At 39.3% G+C, this 21,929-nt stretch overlaps 3 protein-coding genes across 3 annotated transcripts; 2 read left to right on the top strand and 1 right to left on the bottom strand.

Moving 5' to 3' along the window:
* The first annotated feature begins 1,993 nt into the window (after positions 1-1,993).
* On the top strand, positions 1,994-8,579 carry arg2 (arginase 2). The gene is made up of 8 exons (XM_068721536.1): positions 1,994-2,246; positions 2,513-2,585; positions 5,907-6,081; positions 6,181-6,340; positions 6,912-7,006; positions 7,114-7,218; positions 7,330-7,466; positions 7,590-8,579. Exons 1-8 carry the CDS (start codon positions 2,133-2,135, stop codon positions 7,778-7,780), a joined length of 1,050 nt encoding a protein of 349 aa, XP_068577637.1. The 5' UTR covers positions 1,994-2,132; the 3' UTR covers positions 7,781-8,579.
* Positions 8,580-8,859: 280 nt separating this feature from the next.
* Positions 8,860-13,409, bottom strand: vti1b (vesicle transport through interaction with t-SNAREs 1B). The gene is made up of 6 exons (XM_068721538.1): positions 13,159-13,409; positions 12,999-13,057; positions 12,097-12,294; positions 11,521-11,694; positions 11,185-11,246; positions 8,860-10,548 (listed from the first exon to the last, which is right to left on the bottom strand). Exons 1-6 carry the CDS (start codon positions 13,253-13,255, stop codon positions 10,449-10,451), a joined length of 690 nt encoding a protein of 229 aa, XP_068577639.1. The 5' UTR covers positions 13,256-13,409; the 3' UTR covers positions 8,860-10,448.
* A 768-nt stretch (positions 13,410-14,177) lies between these two features.
* Positions 14,178-21,579, top strand: rdh12 (retinol dehydrogenase 12). Its single transcript, XM_068721537.1, has 7 exons — positions 14,178-14,317; positions 14,921-15,039; positions 16,135-16,290; positions 16,401-16,505; positions 16,971-17,180; positions 18,282-18,471; positions 20,602-21,579. Exons 1-7 carry the CDS (start codon positions 14,241-14,243, stop codon positions 20,702-20,704), a joined length of 960 nt encoding a protein of 319 aa, XP_068577638.1. The 5' UTR covers positions 14,178-14,240; the 3' UTR covers positions 20,705-21,579.
* Positions 21,580-21,929: the final 350 nt, after the last annotated feature.

Here is a 21,929-nt window from a genome sequence, read left to right as displayed (position 1 = left end):
TTGAAAAATACTTGCAATAAAGTGTTAATGATTAATTCAAGTCAAAACAAATGGACTAAAGACGAAAGATGACTGATTATATTTCCTTAATTTGTCTTAAAAATTATTTGGCAGATGCTTTTATTCAAAGTGGTTTGGCTAGCCAACATTATAAATAATGGACTGAGTAGAAGGTATCAAAAATACACAGCATGCCATGAAAATGAGTTTGTGAAAATGGGATTTGTAATAAATAGACTTAACATGCAAAAAACAAAGAAATACAACAACAACAACAGCAACAACAACGCTGTAATGACCCTTAAACCATCTATAACCTAAATATTTGAATGAGTAGATGTTGTTGCAGGTTAGTACACAATCTGTGAGGTTTAATTAAAAGAAAAAGGGTCCATATGCTTAATCCTGTAAACTCAGACTGCAACGCCTGACATACTTTGTATATCAAATAGTAATGTCTAGAACATAGATTGGACTAAATTGGAGTAGGAGGGGGAGATTTGTATACATCCTGAAGAAAGTTTTGCCTTTCAGGCCTCACTCAGGGCATTGAAATCCTTTCTACCCATATTAAATTCTCGGAATTCTCCATTTCCAACACTTGGGGGCGCCAAAGGCATTATCAGTACCCGATTCGTTCCGCGCATGTGCACACCAACCACCCTCCCTCTGGTTCACCAACATGCTCTGTGGGGCCCTTGCTTGAATCTTAGCCTACTACGGGAACAAAAACGTGAGCTGCCGTGGCTGAGTCGCTCTTACCCGCCATATCTAGTTCGAAGCGCCGGTTAGCATCATAGCTAGGCCAACGTTAGCGTGTAGCGGCAAGTAGCCAATCAGAGGACAGTAGGGGCGGGTCTTCTCGCAGGGATTCTGGGTGCGCGGTCCCGCACATGCGCAGAACGGATCCAGCAGCTCGAACGGATCGGGAACTGACTTGCATTTCTTTATTGTTAAAGCGCGAGACCCATAGGCTTTACTTTCCCGGACGTGTGCATAGCAGTACTGTACACACTTTTTAAAAATGTGTATATATGAGTTATTACATATTAATGCCGTTTATTCGTATTGTTATTATTTTAGTTAATAACACTTGCAGGCTACTTTAGTTGAGTTTCCATATGCCAATTTAGGCCTTTTCCACAAAATTTATCTGACTTGAATTAATGGAAGGTTAAGATAATTTACATGATCTTAGAAAATGAATTGCACTATTTCAAATTAGATGTGCCTCCAACAGATAACCACTAAACCCAACTTACACGTTAGTGCATCAGTAGTAATAATGTATAAACATGTAACATTATTCTGCATAATGAGTAGCTTAGTTTTAGCTTTGACTGGCCAAGTAGCCTACATTTAGCTGATAATACCTTTAATTGATGGGATTAATGGAGTTTGTATATGTGTGGTGTAGCTACAACTTATGTAACAGGTTTGAATAGGCGTTGTTCTTTCGCCAATGATAGCGGGACACTAGAAAAGACACCTTGGAGTACCATACATTAGGCTAAAGTACAGATGTATAGATAGGCTGTTATGGCTGAGACACGAAGTGACATACAACCAGGTCAAGTGCTGTCATGTACACAAATCTCTATCTCCCACTTGGCTCCGTCTCTGGAAATTTCCACTTAGATGAGACTGCAGCCAAGTGCTTCACAACAAACAAGTCACGTCAAGCATCTGACACTCATCACCTCGCAGGCCACGCCCACAGAGCGAACCCACATATTTCGCCATTTCCCATTGGCTACTCCGAAGGTGTGTCACTCAACCTGACGTCAGTCGCTGTACATGAAACTGGACACCCTGCCCTTAATACAAGTTTATAACTGGTCATAAAAGCTGAGCGTCACTGATAATTCACAATGCCTCAATGTTTCTCAGAAAAAAAAGTAAGGTTAGACCTCTACTATATTCTTCCAAGTCCTCCTATTCACCAGCTCATGAATATTAAGTAGATTTAGGAGCAATAAGACCAGCCTCCTGCACCAACGAGGTCACATTCAGCATCCACCAGCGCAACATCTACAGCGCTTTCGTCAGACTTTTTTGGGCAGCGTCTGGGATCGCACTGATTTGCACTGAGACGATTCAAACGATTATTTTTTAACAAAAATAAAAGAAACATGGCTTTGAGAGGACTGCTATCCCGTCTTCTCAGATCTCAACTCGGCCACACGTGCCAACAAAGCAGAGCTCAGTCCGTGGCTGTGCTGGGAGCTCCGTTTTCAAGAGGACAGGTAAGAACCTCTTTTGTCCACTTTAAATATATATATGTATATATATGTATGTATATATATATATATGTATGTGTATATATATATATATATATATATATATATATATATATATATATATATATATATGTGTATATATATATATATATATATATATATATATAGATAGATATATATAGATATATATATATAGATATATATTATTAATCTTCATTTTTAAATAACATCTTAATCACTGAATAAACTCCTTTCTGTTTATTTCAACACAGAGTAGAGGAGGCGTGGAGCACGGCCCTAAAGTCATCAGGGATGCGGGGCTCATCGAGAGGCTCTCCGGTTTAGGTAGGTGAGAAAAGCGGGGGATGATAAAAGGAGCAGCCGGTGCAGCGGCGTTATGTAACAGTGGACGGTGGTAACATGCAGGTTCAACGGGCAGCGTTTAGACAGATTTACCGTCTAGCTGTTAGACGGTAAACCGTCTAGCTGTTACATCACCCGGAGGCTGTTAATATAAACATCCGACATGTAGCCGGGGGAGAGGCGCACGTGCTGTAGAGAACAAAGTGATCCCTTTTTTTATCTTTTGTGTTGGAATATTATGAGACAACAGGACAAAGTATTTAAATAGAATATAAATCTCCATTTAGTTACAGTTTTGTGTTGTTTTGTGTATATGTTTGCAAGAAGTAGAACGATGAAACAATGGCGACTACAGTTTCATTCAGTCCCCGCGGGAACATCTAAAACGATTGTCCATATAAGGGCAATAACAGCATAAAGTAGACCTTCCGCAGGGTCACTCTGTGAGTCGACACACGTGAGAGGACATTACATTCTTTTATTCTGGGAGAGACATGTCTGGCTTAGTCATTCTTGTCTCCGACACATGGCCTGAAGGGCGCAGGAAGAGGACAGGCTGCGGATGTATTTCCGCTCTGTCTTCACCACGGACTTTCCTCCCACAGCATGTTGCCAAAATAATAACTTTTTTTTCTTGTATTTATAAAATGTTCCGTTTCAACCGATACGTCGACAGCCTCGTGCGGGAACAGAGCGAGAGAGCTGCTTTGAATCTGAAAGAGAACACCTCAGATGGAAAGAATCTGTTATTCATGTTGGCTCGGCAGGTCATTGAGTTTGCATTGTGATGTAAATGTCACGCCCACACGCATAACAAAAAGACGAGTCCGGTCAGGAATACTGTAAAAAAGAAAAGTCACCCTGCCAAGGATACTCAAAGTCTATTTGTAGTCCACACACACACACATATTTCTCTTTTGAATACCAAGGACACACTGAAGATTGATATGGTACAATATAAACAATAAAGTGTACGATAAAGTAATACAGTCTTTAACTGACTACTCATAATATGATTATGGTCATTATTAACAATAAATCTTTTTTTATATACATTTATAATGCAGACAAATGCCCATTATACGTTTATCTCTACATTTATCCTTAATAAAACACAATAAAAACGTTGCCATCATACAACTAATCTACTAGTAGGCAGGATTATCCAACAAAATAGTATAATTATACTACAAGAAAGGGAAAAATACCATGAGTTATGTGAGGTCAAGTCAGTGGTGCCTGTTGACTCCACAGAGGATTTAAACTAGGCCACCATATGTATGATACGGTTACAATAAATGCACTCACTATATAGTTTACCACAGTCTACGTATAAATATCACTACACCCCAGTGGACTTTAAACTCACTGCTGTACCTTCCATGAGACATACAGAAAATGAAAGAAGTAATAATAGCAGCGTTATGTAACCCTTCATACAGTAGCTCATCTAGGTGGGTGACAACAGGACAGAGAACGGCAGGACCTGTTCCCGTGTTGCTGCCAAATAAACAGGCCAGGAGCGTTACAGCATTTCTAACGGCATGTCTGGTCCCCGATATCAGCCATAAACATCTGATGTTGAGCAACAGTCGCAGCCCTCCCTTCCGTTCTCTTCGTCACACAGTATATTTCAACAGCTGGGATTTTATTTTACGCAACTACGACATACTTTTATTCTGCTGGCAGAAGCCACACAGTTATTAATGCGTGCATTTATTATAAATGTATATATTTCCCTGCAGTGTATGCCAATCAACTAGAATCAAATATTCTACATGACGATAACAGCACCGTATATGTTGAAATATGTATTTACAGTTCTGTCCCATACATTACTTGGTTCAGAATACAGTAAACAGAACACAGATTGAAAATGTGTTTCCGGTGATTACTCATTTATTAAGGAAATAGGCATTTGGGATTTCTGGTATATTTTAGTAACTTCTATCTATTCAGACACTAAGATCTATGCAAACTATTATTTACAGCATGGGGAAGAATTAAGATCATTATTCTTTTTTATTACTACTGTATAATCTTGTCACTATTTTTGCTTGTCTCCTTGATTTCAAATAGGATTTTTTTCAAACCCTTTTTATTATAGGAAACTAGTACTGAATCTCAGTTCGGGGTCATTTTAGTCTGCTCTGTAGTATCTAATATACTATATATATATATACAGTACTGGTATATGGCACATATGTTAATGTGTTGAGGCAACAAGTGAAGACAAATTATAAAAAAATATATTAAGTTAAAGAACTAAACAAGTTTAAAATGAGAGGTTTGAGAAATGTCCTTAGTCTGCTGAAGTTGAAAGCAATGAGTGGCGAGGAATCGTCTCTCTGGTCAAGTGATGTCAACTTGGCAGCGGTGAAGAAATATACAGCTGCCGTGTCACTAGCTGAACCCGACGTCAACTGAACTAAAGACTTTACTCTCTCAGTTTGTTCAAACTGAGAGAGTAAAATGTTTAGAAAAAAATAACGTCATACATATAATCAAACCAGTACAGTTTAACCACAGAACAGTGAACACAGCAGCAATCATGCATTTCACAGTAAACAGAAGCAGCCTCTCGCTGCTATAACAGACTTTTTTTTTTAATTGTCATGCAATAGAGGCTCCCTGTTGCACCAAGACAAGGGCTATTCCTGTCCTGGCTAGGAATGGTAATGAACCACATCGGTTCCCCTTAGATCAGCAGAGTAACACGACACTGCCATAAAGGATCACATTGCCAGATGAACCCCCAATATGGTAGATCACATCACTTGTTTACTTCGCAGTCCGTGTCCTAAACCAAGTGGAATTTTTTTTCCGACTTTACTGCTGGGACTACTTAGCGCAGGGCGGCTGAAACCTGAGCTGACGCGAGAAATGGGACACGTTGAAAGCGCTCAGTCACTAACGTTCCACTGGCGGTGAATGAACCGGCCTCCTCAGTCTGCAAGGTAGACAGACGTCAGGAGCTACGGATTTATGTAGGCTTTAAAGCACAGAGGTATTGTCCTAACAATTAGACAGGTTGTCCTAAAACCAACAGTTTGCAGGTTCAATGCAACAGCCAGTGTGTCCACCAACACTCATATGTTCTACTGTGATAACTCTGAACTCTTTCTCCGTCACTCGTAAAACTTCACTAAAAGAGGGATTCAGCTAAATGCCTTAAAAGCCTTCCCACACTATGAACGGATTCAGTGTGCGTCTGCATCAAATAGATTGTACTTTTGAACTGAACTGTAACGCAATGATAGCGAAGTGTTTTCATCGATGGCCGCTTTCTGTCACTGTGTTTAGACTACTCTGTCCACGACTTCGGCGACCTCAACTTCCACCACCTTGAGAAGGACGAACCCTACATGAACGTCAAGTATCCTCGCACTGTGGGTGCAGCAAATAAAATGTTGTCTGGCGCAGTGAGCAGAGCTGTTGGTGCAGGACACACCCTTGTCATGCTGGGAGGTGATCACAGGTAGTTATGTAATTATAAAGAATGTGCGAGGTGTCTTAAGGCTACTTACTGCATGTCATTACACCAGATATTTATAAGACTGTCCTTCTCATTTCAAAGCCTTGCTATTGGATCGGTGGCAGGCCATGCCCAGCAGTCTCCTGACCTGTGTCTCATCTGGGTCGATGCTCATGCCGATGTAAACACGCCGATGTCTTCTCCATCGGGAAACCTTCACGGCCTGCCTGTCGCATTCATGCTCAAAGAGCTGCAAGACAAGGTGAGCACTAATTAATACAAGCAGCTAACATTTGAACGTGCACTGTATGTTCTAAATCATATCATTTAATGACAATACATTTTATTTAGGAAGAGCTTTTCAAAAAACTCTTTTCGTAGGGAATAAAATAGAGAGAAATATTTAAAAACATACATCACAGAAATAGACAATAACGCAATTACGACAGACAAGTAAAATGGTTAGAAGCAGAAATGAAAAGTGTATTTTAAGGGCTTTCAAATTGACTTGTTTTGATAAAGCTGCAGCATATCTAACATGCAGTGTGATGTCACAATAGAAACCTGCGTCAGAAACAACACCCTTTAGCTGTGACAACCACAATGCTTCCCAGCATGCATCACTGACACAACTTCCTCTTATGCAAATATGGAGAGATTATGAGATAATGGACCTCTGTGCACAGACATGTAAAGGCAGCCCAGCCCTACGACACAGGAGCAAGAGAGCCAGACTGAAAGAGATCCAAAACATTGCCCTATACATATATATATATATATATATACACAGTATATATATTCCAAATTACGTCATCTCTATCTGTCCACCACAGATGCCAGATATCCCAGGGTTCTCCTGGACGAAGCCGTTCCTCTCCTCGAGGGACCTGGTCTACATCGGACTGCGGGATGTTGACCCCGGAGAGCAGTAAGTACACAACATCAACCTTTACCATATGTGGCTGATATGAACTCAACTCTCCCTGAATGCCCTGTGGAAATAGTTGCTGATGTTTCTGATTCTGTTTATTCCAGCCACATCCTGAAGGACCTGGGTATCCAGTGCTTCACCATGAGGGATATCGACAGACTCGGCATCCAAAGGGTCATGGAAGTCACTCTTGACCATCTTTTGTCGAGGTAACTGATTATATTCCCTTACTGTTAAACATTTTAACAGTTAAAATGATTCCTCATGTCTGAGTTGAAGGAATCCTCAATTTCACATTTGAATTGTCTCACCTTGGACAGAAAACAGCGACCGATCCACTTGAGCTTTGACGTCGACGCATTCGACCCGTCTCTGGCTCCGGCCACAGGAACACCGGTGAACGGCGGTTTGACCTACAGGGAAGGAATCTACATCACAGAGGAAATCCATAACACAGGTACAGATGACTACAAACATGGTCTGCAACATCCTATGTAGGCAGCTTCACATAACCTTATATTGTCCTCCTTAGAGCTCTTTTATCGTCACGTATTAGTATCTAACTTGTGAATGTGCTCAGGTCTGCTGTCAGCCATGGACCTGGTGGAGGTAAATCCGATGCTGGGGGCCAGCCCTGAAGCGGTGGAGGCCACCGCCTCTCTAGCAGTGGACGTCATCGCGTCGTCTCTGGGACAGACGAGAGAAGGCGCTCACGCATCCATCGATGAGATTCCCTCTGTGAAGGACGACACGGAGCAGCTTCGCCTCTGAGAGCACGAAGCAACGCTATGAACTTTACCGACATCATCCCTGAGCATTCCACAATAATACAAGACTGTAAAGACAGAATCTAACAGTAGCTAAAGGTTTTGTTCCAATCACTTTGCTGTTTAGAGTTATGTTTCATGAAGAAAACTAATTTATGTCTGAATTCTTTCATCTATAAAAAGGGCTTTACAGATTTGAGGTAAAAAGTTCACATTGATAATGCATCAAATTATTGATGGAAATGCTGTTAATTTAAACAGCAATACTAACTTATTTGGCTCCTGTATGTATAATAAGTTAAGTGTTAGAGGACACAGCTGCCACATATTTATTATGCGTTTGGTTTAAAAGAGAATGAATCTGCCTCAGAGGTATGATAAACCAAGTTTGACTTGTTTTCAAGCCCACCGTCTAACGTGGACTCTCTCAACTGTTTTGTGGCTGTGTCCGTTACTAAAAGCTAGAAATGATGTGTTTGCACTTTGGACCAGCTGTGGTTAATGTATTTTCTTTAGAGTATACTTTTGTATTTTCACTATGAACCTAGCAGTACATGTATTAGCATCCAGCTTTGATTCAAAAATGGATTTGGATTTAGGTTTGACCTGAACTAATGTTTGACTTGATGTGGCCACTAAACGACTATTGTTGATGTAACAAAGAGTTTATACAGTATTTTGGGCTTCCATAAATGTGATGGCATTTTTTGTTTGTGTAAATGTGTCTTAGTTCCTCTGTGGTTTGTTTCATTATATTTTCAAGGCATATAATTAAGTACAAAATAAACTGAGGCTGATGAGAACGCCATTGGTTCTGCAAGTAAACCAGAAAGTTACACAAAATATCGTTGACCTGATGAAAAACTAGACTCGCCAAAGTGAATCCAAATTTAGGGCTCAATGGAAAGGGCTGCCTTGGTTTCCATCAGTGGCAGCCAACAGTCAAAAGTGCACCACAAAACAAATGTTTTTTTGTTTTGTTTTTAATTTGATGCATTAGGGAAATTGAAATATTGCTGTTACAGTCAGATGGGAATCAGACGATGGAAAGTTATACTGCAAAGCATTTACAACATACACATGACATGTTTACATGTCTCACTTTTATTACTTAGCTTACTTGTACCTGCATAGTGTCTTAATGTCTCAGTATATACGGTGACAGTTGCACCCTGAATTTATCCTGAAGTGAAGTTGATTGTGTGTACCAAATGCCATGGCAATCCATCCAATAGTTGTTGAGATATTTCACAAAAAAAACACAAATAACTCAGAGTTGTGCTAGCAATTAAGCAAGAGGATCACCTAAGTATATATATATATATATATATATATATGTATATAAAATAATAATATGTCAGAGTGGACCAAAGTGGTCGACCATCACTGCTATTTGTAGAGCCATGAGCATACAGCTGAAAAATGATGCAGATACATTAAAGAAATAAGGGCCAATGTTTGGACTGGTATAAATTGTTATCAGTGTCGCTGGCATCATAGTTACATTAACGATTAGTTGCACTTGTATCACATCAAATATAACATAATTTACATGCAGTAATACAACCGTAGTATTTACTGTTAGTAACAGCACAAAAGTTGTACTTTATTTGTTGTGTTTTTTAGGGGACGTGAAAGCAATACTTCAGACAAAAGCAGAAAAGATTCACACATTTCTTTCGACTCCGCCCCCCCCACCTGATCCACAAACATGTTTTTGTACTTGGCACCACTCTAGGAAGGCATGGCATCTATGCAGAAGAAAAACACTGTGGCAGATGTTCCACTTCAAGTACATGGCACTAAGAATAACCTTATCATTATTACTTGAGAATGAATTACATAGTAGCAGGTGCTGTTTACCCAGCACTATCTGGTCTGGGGCTTGTAACACATTTTGGTGACATCAGGTCCAGAGCGGATGTTTTTCTAACCTTCCCTGAAAATACCAGATACAATGTAGACCACGGTTAAAGATTAGCTTTAATGATGTGGAGACAATCAAATAAGGAATACCGAAGATTGATTTTTTTGTACCATACAGCGATTAGACAACATTATTTACTGTTAAGTTAAGTATGTATTAAGAGTTTCCACCCATTTTTAATTCACATCTCTGACCAACAAAATTTGGCCTCAAGTCTCAAGAATAGGAAAAATGCACAAAATTTGGATACGGGGCATGATGACACAAAAAAAAAAAAAATTATTCAACTAGTGCCACTTCATCAAATACTGTTGAGCTAATGTCTATCAGTAACATTTCACAGGGACAGTGAACGGAGAATCTACACATGCGGGAGAAAGTCGAACCCACACTGAGGTCTGCAGCAGGTCCACAACATCACCCTGCAGGGCCTCACTGGTGTTAACAGTCTGATAAAACAGTGCAAATCTCAGGGGAAAGGTTGTGCGTGGAGTTTCTGTACGTTTGGTCCATTAGCAGGTTCAACAATCATCATTAGTCATTCTTGATTACTTCACCTGCCCATGGCCTCTGTCAGTAAAGGTTCATGTTATGACTGAACCATCTCAAAGTCCTTATTTACTCACAGAAACAGTTGGCTGTAGACAGCAGAGGAGCATTATTGCTGCTGGAGAGCCAGTGGAGACGGATGAAGAGAGTCTGGGTTTGCTCTGAATCTAGAGCGTAAGATTGTTTTTGAGACGGTTCAGTTTGCTCGTCGGAAGAACTTCAGATAAATCACAGCACCCAGAATGGCCAACTCCATTAAAATGATGATGCCTAACAGCAACTTGTTGGTCACCACCCTACAAGACAACACAAGATGAAAGTCAACAACAAACAGAGGGTCATTGTTCCACAATCGCATTTCATGAAATTTCAACGTAATGATTAATCGAATAGTCGATCGACAGAACATTTTCAAACAAAAATGCCAATAATTTGCTGGTTCCAGCTTCTCATATGTGAGGATTTGATGATTTTTTTTTTGTCATTGATGATCGTAAATTGAATATCTTTAGGTTAAGACTGTCAGAAGACAAAATTATGCAAGGCATTTAGGATTAAATTCTGACATTTTTTGGGGTAAAACAATTATTTGGTTAATTGAGAATAATTAGATTAATTGCCTCGATAATAATAATACAAAAATAATTGTTAGTTGCAGCCCTAATCCCCAGTATGTTATTCAGAAACGCATTAATCAGCCAATCATAATATTTATTTTTCAACAAATCCAAATTTCAGTATAATCAATGTGCACCATTGTGGCTTGTTAATACAGCATAATATAATAAGAGCTCGCTACAGAGACAGAAATGCATTCAAAGGACCAGGGAACAAATCAAACCCAGGAAACTGACTTTTAGTATTCAAACATTTAGTGCATTAATTAAAACAAGATAACTTAAGCGTACAGCTTCCTCAGGGATAGAACTTACCGCCGTGACATGGCACGAAGAATTTTTCTACTTCGACTGAGGTTCTCTCCAGTATCCACCAACTTAAACAAACAAAAGACGAATTAGATTTAACAAAATCCTGGCCTGAAAACAACACAGTCTTTTTACTTCTCCTTATATTAAAGTATCAAAATAGATCTAACCAATATAGTTTATAGTGACCCAAATCTGAGCTGTACCACCTGCTTTTCTATATAAGAAACTGAATCAAGCGACTAAATATCAACCATACAGGATCTACCCCCAACGGATTAAAACTAATGGAGCATCACAATCTCATCCTGTACAGTAGCATAGTAACAATGGACAGCTCACTCTGTTTCTGCTGCGGTCCAGCTGTTCCCTCTGCTCTCCCAGCTCCTCGATGATATCTGTGCCGATCTGATCCGTCTCAGCGGCGATGCGCTGACTCCGTTCAATACTCTGGCTGGCATTGTTCAGACAGTCTGTGCCCTGGAGGAGCAAAGCTCTCTGGGACTGCACGTGTGTCTGCATAGGTGGGCAAAAGTGACAAACCAACCAGAGTAAATATCACTTATTGTGACCGAGGAGCAAGAAGAAAATCCATCGTCAGATATTTTTACTTCCTCAGAGAACCATTTGGGGTTATTTGGCAGTTAAATTCAGTCAAAGTTAGTGTGCCAACCTTTCTTCAAACTTCTACAAAATCAATTTATTGATTTCCTGCACTTCCACAGAATTTGTTTTTACAAAAAAATCAGAAAGGAGATGTGCGCTTCTTGCTTTCAATCTGTGAGACTGAAAACCAAAACGTACACTTTCTACTGATATTTTGGACAGCTGAAATATTTCCTTTTCTTTAAAGTTTGATAACCCTCATAATGAGATGAGACATTTATAAAATGTCAAAGTCGACAGCCACACACTCACACTTTGTTGGTTTTGTGATGAATAGATGCCATGATGACTTCCCTCCGAAGTCTGGGAAGACGAACCAGAGCCAGGAGGAGAGTTCTTCATGTCCCTCTGCAGCTTGCCCAGATCCCGGCGGTACATGCGCAGCTTGGTGCTCATTGCATTTCGGTAGGAGGAAGGTGCAGCGCGCAGCTCGTCTTCCATTCCTTGTAACTGGACACAGAAAAGAAAATAGTGTAATTTTGGGAACCGGTTTTTCATTGGGCCCTCTGCAGTCTACTCACTGGTTAGATTGACTCGTGTTAAACTGTGATTTGTCAGACCATAGTACGTTCAGCTAATACTCCCTGATCCAGTTCCCCTAGTAGTACATTTAGACTAATCTTCTATTTCTATTGTGATGTTTGAAGAATAGCTTTGCTAAAGCAAACCACCTGTTCACATTCCAGCATGTTAGAGGTGTTACTGTGCACAAACAGGAATCTCATCCTTTTTAAATCTGCACACATTTGGATGCAAAGCTTCCAGTTCCTTCAACTGTTGGCTCTTTCTGCTCTTTAAATGGTCAGTCTGGTTGAACCATTCTACAGTGTTTTGATCGCCACACATACAAAACATTATTATATTTTGCAAACCTGTCAGCTATTTACAAACATTTGTAAAGAGGACTCATATAGAGAAACATATAGAGCAGTCCTGTCAGTCAAATGACTGTAAAGTGTCAAGATTTTGTGGCAGGTATGTGTTTATCTTTGTTGTCCCTGTTTTCAGCTACATGTCTATTGATGTCTTCCTGTAAATTGTTCCTGGAACTGTGTGGAAGTACATTGAGAACAACTTAAAACATATACGCTTTAATTAAAGTGCTTATTGTTAGCTCGCACACATCACTACCACAACAAACAGACAGGACTCACCACTTCCTCGGCCTCCCCATGCCTCTCATCGAAGGTCCTCACCAGCCTCTTCCTTTCCTCTGTAGACACAAAGCGAGTTTCACAGCACAGAACACATGCTCTGATAACTTTGTAATACAGTTAGCTAACATAAGCTGGTAAAACAACACGAACTGTTTACCTCCGTGGCTTTTCAGAGCTCTCTCTGGCATCAGCTTGAGCTCCTCACACAGTGATTTATAGATTTCGTGCAATTTCTCGAATTCCTCCGACGACATTTTTGATGTTTTTTTAAAGCTGCCTTTTTCTGGAGGAACTACTTCGTCTCTTGTTGTAAACAAATACAACACTAATCACAGTCACGTCAACTTTAAGTTAATCTACTGTTTTTGCTTTCATGTTAATCAGATTTCCGGGACTTCCGCATGATGGACCTCGTGATCCACTACCTAAAACGCCAGAACAAAAATCAAACACAACCATGTTTTTTTTTTAACAAGAAATAACAGGTTAAAAGTAACACTGTAGATAAAAAATACAAATGCAAAAATTATGCAAAATAATGGTAAAAGATTATTTAAAAATCACCAACAACAATTATACTCAGGCATTACGCAGACAGCTTTCACTGCGCCTTCTGGGAAATGACGTTTTGAGACACTACTTCTTTTTAATGTACATTATAACAATGTATTTCTATAATTTATTTAATTTTGAGTGGGTTAAAAAAAAAATGTAATGTAATTTTTTTTTTTTAGAATTGTATTATTTTATTTTATTTTCCAATTTGTATATTGATGCAATTTTTATTTTTTTTTATTTTGATTGTGTGTTTGTATTCTTCTTGATAGTAGTGAATAGTTATTTTTCCTAAAAGCAGTTGTATCTTAAGGTAAAACAAGGTGTCTGGAGAAAAAAAATTAATTCATTAATTTGAAACATAATAATATACTTGTCTTATTCAGTCAGATAAAATAAACTAATTTAATTGCCTAAAATAGTTTATATTATATAAATTAATACATTTAAATAATTCGAATGACATTTTACTTTTTCATAGCATGGATATGATTTTACCGTAAAAATAATAATAAATAAATCATTTTTAAAAGGCTGTAAAAACTACAATCCCCATGATGCCGTTCGCGGTGTAACTTTCACCCCTGCTACGCTCTGCACCCCTTTATGCTTTGACATCAGCTGTTCTGCCTACAGAGCAGTGGCATCCTGCAGGAGGAGACAGAAAAGGCGCACATCCGTGGTATGATGTTGCTTCTATTAATTGTCGCGGGCCTCGGAGTGGTGACGCTACTGGTGATTTTATTTGCACCACACATAAGGTAAGCAGCAATGAACGCACTCGTTTATTCTCATATTCAAATCCAGCGTCTAACACATCACGTACAGGCTGTTACTTGGTTGACAGGGCATCACATTGCACTGATGTAATCATTACGTTGAGGGTTCATTTACATCATATACAATACTGTCCGTCCACTGAACTCAACTGATCGTTGTTTTAAAGGTTGTTGGTTTTTTTCATCACGGATTAGTTCATGCGACGCTGACTTACATTTCAAGCAGAAAAATCAATGAAACAGAATGATGGAGCTGTGGGAGTCTTTGCACAGAGATGAACCGGGAGTCCATCTGAGCGGCTCGGGCCTATCAGCAGGCGGAGCGTAGGAGGAGTTATATTTGTATGCATTACTCCAACAGAGCGATTGGTTATGGGGCCGTCCTGCTCAGTGGCGTGGGTCGTATGACTTGACGCTCAAAAACTGTTCGTTTTCCAAGTTTCTCTGTGAATAATTAAGCCAGGCTGTCCATATGTCCAATCCTCATGAGGACATGACTGTAACTGCCTGCAGAAGGGGGCTACTCGTCATGCAAATGTAATTCAATGTCCCCAGTATTAATCTGTGGTCATTGTGTATTGACAGGAAATATGCAGCAGGAGGAGTGTGCAGGTCCACAGCTAGTGTGGAAGGCAAGACGGCCCTCATCACCGGGGCCAACACAGGGATCGGGAAGGAGACGGCCCTGGACCTGGCAGCGCGAGGTGACTTTTTGTTTTTTACGTTCAAACACACAGCACAGCTCTTTACATCCATAATGTATCCCTGACAATAAAAGAAAACAGGTGTCTCTGTAGGGCTACGCAATAAGATTGAAATCAGCATGTTTCAGGAGTATTTTATATCCCTTATCCTTATACATTAACATATACTTATATATAATGACATGGGAAATACTATCACACAGATTGTTCCACTAATTAATCACGTTTCTTTCATTTTAAATCACAACTTGCTCCAGAAAACTAATTTGTGCAACAGGATAAAATGATGTCATGATATCATTACATCTTCACAATAAATGATGATTCTTAATTGTTGCCCAGCTCTAATCTCTTGGCTGTAGTTCAGGATAATCAGAGTTCGAAGCAATAAAATGGCTGAATTCCATTTAGCTGCTTCAGTTTCAGGGTATTGTGCATGCTGGCTCACTGTCTCGACTTACTGGGACACTTGAATTGCACAGAGACACCAGTAGTGTTAATAGTGACAGCTGTGATTTTCCTACTATGACGAGTCAAAATGTCTGCTGTGAAAAGTTTATATGGATCTTACTAACGGTGTTATATTTGTGTATGTCACATTAAAACATCTATTTCCTCTGTCAGTTAGAGATGATGCTGGTTGGCTAATGTTGGTGACAAATTGGAGGACTTTTAATATTTTTGCCTTCATTTTGGTTTAAACACCCTGCTAAGATGTACTGTATAATATAAAGTGTATAAAGGCTCTTTTCAAGCTTTTATCTTGTTTTAACTATTATTACATGGAAATTTTAAAGGAGATTTAAAACAACTCCACAATGTCAACCAAAGACCTTAACACAAATATTGTAGTTTATGATCTTTGGTTGACCGTGTTATTACGGTAATGCTTGGCTTGAGGAGTGACATAAGATGTGGGTTAACTTTGTCAAGCACTGTCCTGCATCACTGAGCAGCAAGCTTAAACCAGAGACCTCCTTTAATACATGGCTTTACTCAGCAATAAGTCAACAGAAGCACCCTCTCTCCTCTCTTCTATGAATTAATGCAGGATTTGTCCATAGCTTATCTGCTGCTTATTTATCCACACGACAGGGGCACGGGTGATCATGGCGTGCCGAGATGTGGCCAAAGGAGAGGAGGCCGCGGACAGTATACGAGCTGCGTATCCTAATGCGCAGGTGGAGGTTCGAGAGCTGGACTTGGCAGACACCTGCTCGATACGAGCCTTCGCTCAGAAATTCCTCGGAGGTGAGCACAGAGTCACATCTACCCACAGATCCCGGCTTTGTTGTTGTTTAGCAGGTATCACGGCAGCCATGTTTCTTCATGTTTTATTTTTGTGATGTTCTCTTCTTCAGAGGTCAACCATCTACATATCCTCATCAACAACGCCGGCGTGATGATGTGCCCCTACACAAAAACAATCGACGGCTTTGAGATGCATATTGGAGTCAATCACTTGGGTGAGACAGCGCTGACATTTATTTTAATCAATGAATAAATCAAACCTTGAACTGGATTGAAAACATGATGGAATAACTGATTGATTCATCAATTGCATCAGAATGTTTTGGGCACAATTTATCAGCCTAATCAAGCAAAAATAAAATTTACTTTACTTTACATGCAAAAGCATATTGTAGATGAGCTGGAAACATAATTCATTCATTAATAACTATTCACCTGTAGTTTTAGATACACATTTCAGAAGCATAATTAAGACAACAATCTATCGCTGTTAACAAATACCTAATATTTATGTTATAAATAATAATAATATCAATAAACATAATAATAAAATCCTGATGCATTCACTCACATCTTTTACCAACTGTCCATTTATGGAAAATACAATTTTAGCTGTAAAATGAGAGATAAAATGTGTTGAAGTTGTGATAATGTGACTTCATTATTTCTTCTTCTGGCAGGGCACTTCCTGTTGACGTCCCTCCTGATCGGGCTGCTGAAGCGCAGTGCGCCGGCCCGGATCGTGGTGGTCTCGTCTCTGGCTCACAACTTCGGCTGGATCCGTTTCCATGACCTTCACAGCCAGGGGAGCTACAACAGTGGATTAGCATACTGCCAGAGCAAACTGGCCAACGTGCTCTTTACCAGAGAGTTGGCGCGTAGACTCAAAGGTACACAAACACCAAACACACCAACGTGTGGGAGAATAAACAGGTGACCTGCTCCGCGCTGGCAAACAGAGTAGTAACAGAGAGGGTTAGTGATTAGAATAGGAGACAAACAACTCGTCTTAACAAGCCTTTTTTGGGGGGGTAATGTTGGTGCTTCAAGAGCTCAGTTCTAAATGTGACACCCCTTTATGTTTGCGCAGTATTTTTTAAAGAACACACAGATGGTGTGTCCTCGACTTTCTGCATTTTGTAATTAAGTCTTTTTTAGAAGATAGTACAATTTTAAATTCCACAAAAGAATAAATGTTTTTGCCTAAAATGTCAGGTAATGAAAAAAAAAAAGAACTTGAGCTCTTTTTCAGGCAATTTATAAAAAGCAACAGTGTTTTGTAATAATTAGCCTGATACCACTGATTAGAAAGAGTAAAAACAGTAATTAAATCAATACAAAAAAAACATACTAGACATATGCACAAAATGGAAACTAGAGGAACATTGTTTCATCGTATGTGGCAATGAAGGAAGACTAAAACATTCTGCGAAGAGGTAAGAGGTTATTCAGGATTATTTCAAAGCAAATCTTATGGTTTTGCTTTTGGGCTTATATCCATATAATTATACATATAATTATAATTATAGTAAAAATCAATTATAGCCCTAAGCTTGCTTTACGCCAAAAACTGTATGGAAAAGATTCACAGACCGAACACTACTCAATGGACAAACTATATAACATATATTTGATCATTTATAGAGGCTTTTCATTAATGAGTTGTTTTGATTTAATGAATGATCAAGCGATGCAATTTATGATCTTTAAGACATTTTTGTTTCTTCTTAATATTTGATATGTTTTGCATCTATTACAATTAATATACTCCATTTTGTAAAGATTATAATTTATTAAAACGAGAGGAGCATTCTTGTTCTTTTTTTGTGTCTTTCTGTTTTATGCAGCAATTTAATGATGTGTTATATATGATATGAACGTTAAAGGCTGTGTTTCATTTGAAATAAAAATATTGTGGGAATAAAAAAGAAAGCTGTGACATGTTGTGACACGTTGTGACACGTCGTGACTTTTGTTTGTTGTTCTCACAGGTACCGATGTGACGGTGAACTCAGTCCACCCAGGGACGGTGAACTCTGACCTGACCAGACACTCGACTCTCATGACGATATTTTTCAGCGTCTTCGCCACGTTCTTAAAAACTCCACGGGAAGGAGCGCAGACCAGCCTCTACTGTGCTGTGGCAGACGAACTGCACTCAATCTCTGGGAAACACTTCAGGTAGGTGACAACAAGACATTTATTATGTTCCTTTCAAAGACCCGGGGATCTGAACTTGGTTCTGGAAGCAAAATTTGCCTATTTATTACTATCATAGGAAATTCATACGGTATTTATTTTGAATTTTTTAAATGTGCCATGAGATATCAATTTGTGCCCGTAGAAGCCATGTGATAACCTCCTTTATTAATGTTTCGCTCCCCTCACCTCACCTCTTGTAAAAACTACACAACCCACAAGCTTTAGGGTCACCATGAAGTTTCCTGCTTCAAAACTTGACTCCATCATGTTTTTCCAATTAGACAGTTTGTAATTTTTTTTAATTTAATTTTATGATGTACTGTACTTTTATGGACTCTTGACAATTGGGGGAAGGTAAAGGAATGCCACGGCTGGTATTAGTTAGACTGGTATACAAATTCAACATAGATAACGGATTACAGGCGCCGCTGACCTTGTTGTCTATCCTAGCAGCTGTTGTGTAGTTAAATTCTGTATTTTATAATTCTACTACTGCCGACATGCAGAGGAAGCAAGCTGCTATTTGAGCGATTAGCGAGCGGCGTACGGAGCGGACACTTGAAGTCACGGTTTGTGGCTTTGAGGAGGGCGATGGACACAAAACGGACGACTTTCCTTTTCTTATTAATGAATATTTTTTGTGAAGTCCACACAGAAACTGTAAATGAACTAAAACATAAATGCTGTCCAGTACGACAAGGACTTCTACCAGCAGCAGAGCTACGAATGTAAAAAACAGAAGACGAAACTGAGGAAACGAGTGAGAGACTTGTACTGACCACATTTATTGACCCATAATTTAGTTAACTGTGATTTGTAAGTGTTCATTATAAAGGAGTAACCGATCTACTTCCTTTGTTTATTGGCAGAAATACACAACAATATTAATAACTATGTTTACATTAGTGCATAATGACCTGAAACTAAGAATCATTGTGTATTCGTTAGCTTAAAAGGAACCTATTCATGGGGTCTGCGTTGTTGCACCACTATGTTTCTACAGTAGCCAAACCAAACACAGGCTCCAGTGAGAGGCTTCATGTTTTGTGTTTTATGTTACCCGAGGGCCACCGTAGTTCTCAGACACACTTGCAAAGGGAGGCTAGATGCCACTAAATCCTAGGCACTGCTCCTTTAAGAGATCACCAGAGTGATTAAACTTCATCCAGAGGGCGAAACAAATGTCTGCAGCAAATTTCATGGCAATCCATTTAAATAGCTGTTGCGAGACATTTTAATATCAAAGTCAGAAGATCACCAAAGTCACAAGCACTCATTCCCTGCCAACTTTGTTTATCTCTACCAAATGTCATGCCAATCCACCCAACAGTTGTTGAAATATTTCAGTCTGGGCCAAAGTGGTAGACAGACAAACACAGACCGACAGAAAAACATTCACATCCCGAGACACACTGCACTAAACCTTTATGGCTGGTTGGTAAACTGAAATGATTTGGGGAGATTACCCTCTGGAACCAGAGCCACTGAAAATAGGCTGCGGTCGAAAAGGATTTTTTTACTGAATGAAATGACCCAGAAGTATCTTAAGTGGCAGCCATGCTAACAGCTAGGAAAGGTGCCTAAATGTTTCCTTTCTTATCTCCTTTAGCATAGGGAACACTGGACCATCCTTTACGAAAGAAAAGGAGATAATGCCATCCCACAATTCCTTGCGGCAGCTACATTTAAAGGGACGCACATCAATAACATCCGGCATTGCATAATTACATAAGCCAGTGTAAGTGCTGTCGGATTCTCTTTTGAATTGGCCCTTTTCACAGAAGCCATTTTGACATGATTATAGTATACTAGCATTAATTACACCTGGGTTTACCCTGCAATGACTTGTTAAAATGGCTGCTGTGAAAAGAGCCCTCATTGTGGGTCGCCTCAGATGAAAGTGAAGATTCAGTACGTTTAATTTACTGTAGAGACAGAGATAAGTTCCTTGTGTGTGTGCGTGGGTCCAGCCCTTCCCGACACATAAAATACTTTGATGCTGAACATTATCATGCTCAAGGTCAAAGAGAAATGAGATCACTGCACCCAGAGTGATGACTCACAGCGTCATTTGTCGTTATGTAATCATAACCCCTTCTTTCATTTCAGTGACTGCGCCCCTGCCTTTGTAGCCCCACAGGGAAGAAGTGAGGAGACATCTCGGAGACTGTGGGACGTCAGCTGTGAGCTTCTTGGTATCGAGTGGGACTGATTCAACTTTTAACCATCTCTCGGTTCTCAAAGGAGTCCTTAGTCTTTCTTTGATCATTCATTTCATTATGGTTTTGATGTTCTGTACTTTGAGCATTTCTTACCTAATAAGCAGTCAGGTAATACTGTAAGAGGTACTATAAGGTGAAGTTGCTTTTTTGTGTAATGATGCAGTAATTACATTATAATAACTTGAGTATTTGGTGCTCCTCAAACCAAACTCCACTGTATTATGTAACCACAAATAACTTTTTGACTCTATATTTTTGTGACACAATGTGAATACAGTGTAGGCAAAAAAGCAACTTGATGTATTGTAATGCTGTAGGAAACTGTGAAGGGTCAAGCCAGGGTAAATGACCAGCATCTTTATCGAATATCGCGTTCTTTTGATTTCTCTAGAATTTGCAGTTAAATTGCTTGACTTTTGTGCCAGCATTTCTAAACAATTGCAGGGGTTCTTTATAGTGTTTCCAGGTTGATAAAAAAAATTAGTAAATTATCAAATATCAGCGTATGTCTGAGCCACGATTACCGCTTGAATTGCATAAATGTATTTTGTGATAATTGTAGTCAATGTAGGTTATAAGGAGGTTTTTCTATATTAACCAAATCCGACTTAGAATCATGTCGTTGCAATATTTGCAGTTTTTTCCCATTTGCATTGCCAAAAATTGCACATTCCTAGAGGAACAACAGTTTTACATTTGTAAGGATCTCCCTAGTCATGTTTCCTTCTCAGCATTCACATGCAAGGTTGCCAAGAGTTTACATTCTGTGTTTTATACAAGTGAAACATGCCTTTTACTACACTTACATTCATGTTAAGAGTTGAATGTTTACATTTGATGTAAATAAACAGAGATATTACTATAAGGGTGCTTGTATCAGTCCTTTCAAATTCCAGTTTGAGATCAACAAAATGCCATCAGTAAAGTACGAACTGGATTAATAGACAAAAACAGAAATGGTTCATCTCAAGCTGTGAAACGTCGGATAAAGTTGAATTATTGCCCAGAACAAATGAGTCAGATTCTATCAGTGTTACTTTGGAGGGAAAGGTTTGACATTTTGGGAAATGCGCTTATTTATTTTCTTGTGGAGACTTACAATAATTATACTACTTTCATGTCCGTATGCTAAATATATATGAAGCTAACGCTAGCAGCCGGCTAACTTAGCTTAGCATAAAGACTGAAACAGTCAGAAACAGGGCTAGCTTGGCC

This window comes from Cebidichthys violaceus, unplaced genomic scaffold (assembly GCF_023349555.1).
Source record: "Cebidichthys violaceus isolate CVI_PGR_0920_01 unplaced genomic scaffold, fCebVio1.0.p SCAF_28, whole genome shotgun sequence".
NCBI classification, from domain to species: domain Eukaryota; kingdom Metazoa; phylum Chordata; class Actinopteri; order Perciformes; family Stichaeidae; genus Cebidichthys; species Cebidichthys violaceus.
Note: the sequence above shows the minus strand (reverse complement) of the source record. Positions and strands in the feature narration are given on the sequence as shown.

Coding starts and splice junctions, on each gene's coding strand:
- rdh12 (XM_068721537.1), top strand. CDS start 14,241: ATGATGTTGCTTCTATTAATTGTCGCGGGCCTCGGAGTGGTGACGCTA. Junction 14,318..14,920: donor TTATTTGCACCACACATAAG/GTAAGCAGCAAT, acceptor GTGTATTGACAG/GAAATATGCAGCAGGAGGAG. Junction 15,040..16,134: donor CCTGGACCTGGCAGCGCGAG/GTGACTTTTTGT, acceptor TCCACACGACAG/GGGCACGGGTGATCATGGCG.
- arg2 (XM_068721536.1), top strand. CDS start 2,133: ATGGCTTTGAGAGGACTGCTATCCCGTCTTCTCAGATCTCAACTCGGC. Junction 2,247..2,512: donor CTCCGTTTTCAAGAGGACAG/GTAAGAACCTCT, acceptor ATTTCAACACAG/AGTAGAGGAGGCGTGGAGCA. Junction 6,082..6,180: donor ATGCTGGGAGGTGATCACAG/GTAGTTATGTAA, acceptor CTCATTTCAAAG/CCTTGCTATTGGATCGGTGG.
- vti1b (XM_068721538.1), bottom strand. CDS start 13,255: ATGTCGTCGGAGGAATTCGAGAAATTGCACGAAATCTATAAATCACTG. Junction 12,295..12,998: donor ATGGGGAGGCCGAGGAAGTG/GTGAGTCCTGTC, acceptor TTCTGTGTCCAG/TTACAAGGAATGGAAGACGA. Junction 10,549..11,184: donor CTTCGTGCCATGTCACGGCG/GTAAGTTCTATC, acceptor GTTGTCTTGTAG/GGTGGTGACCAACAAGTTGC.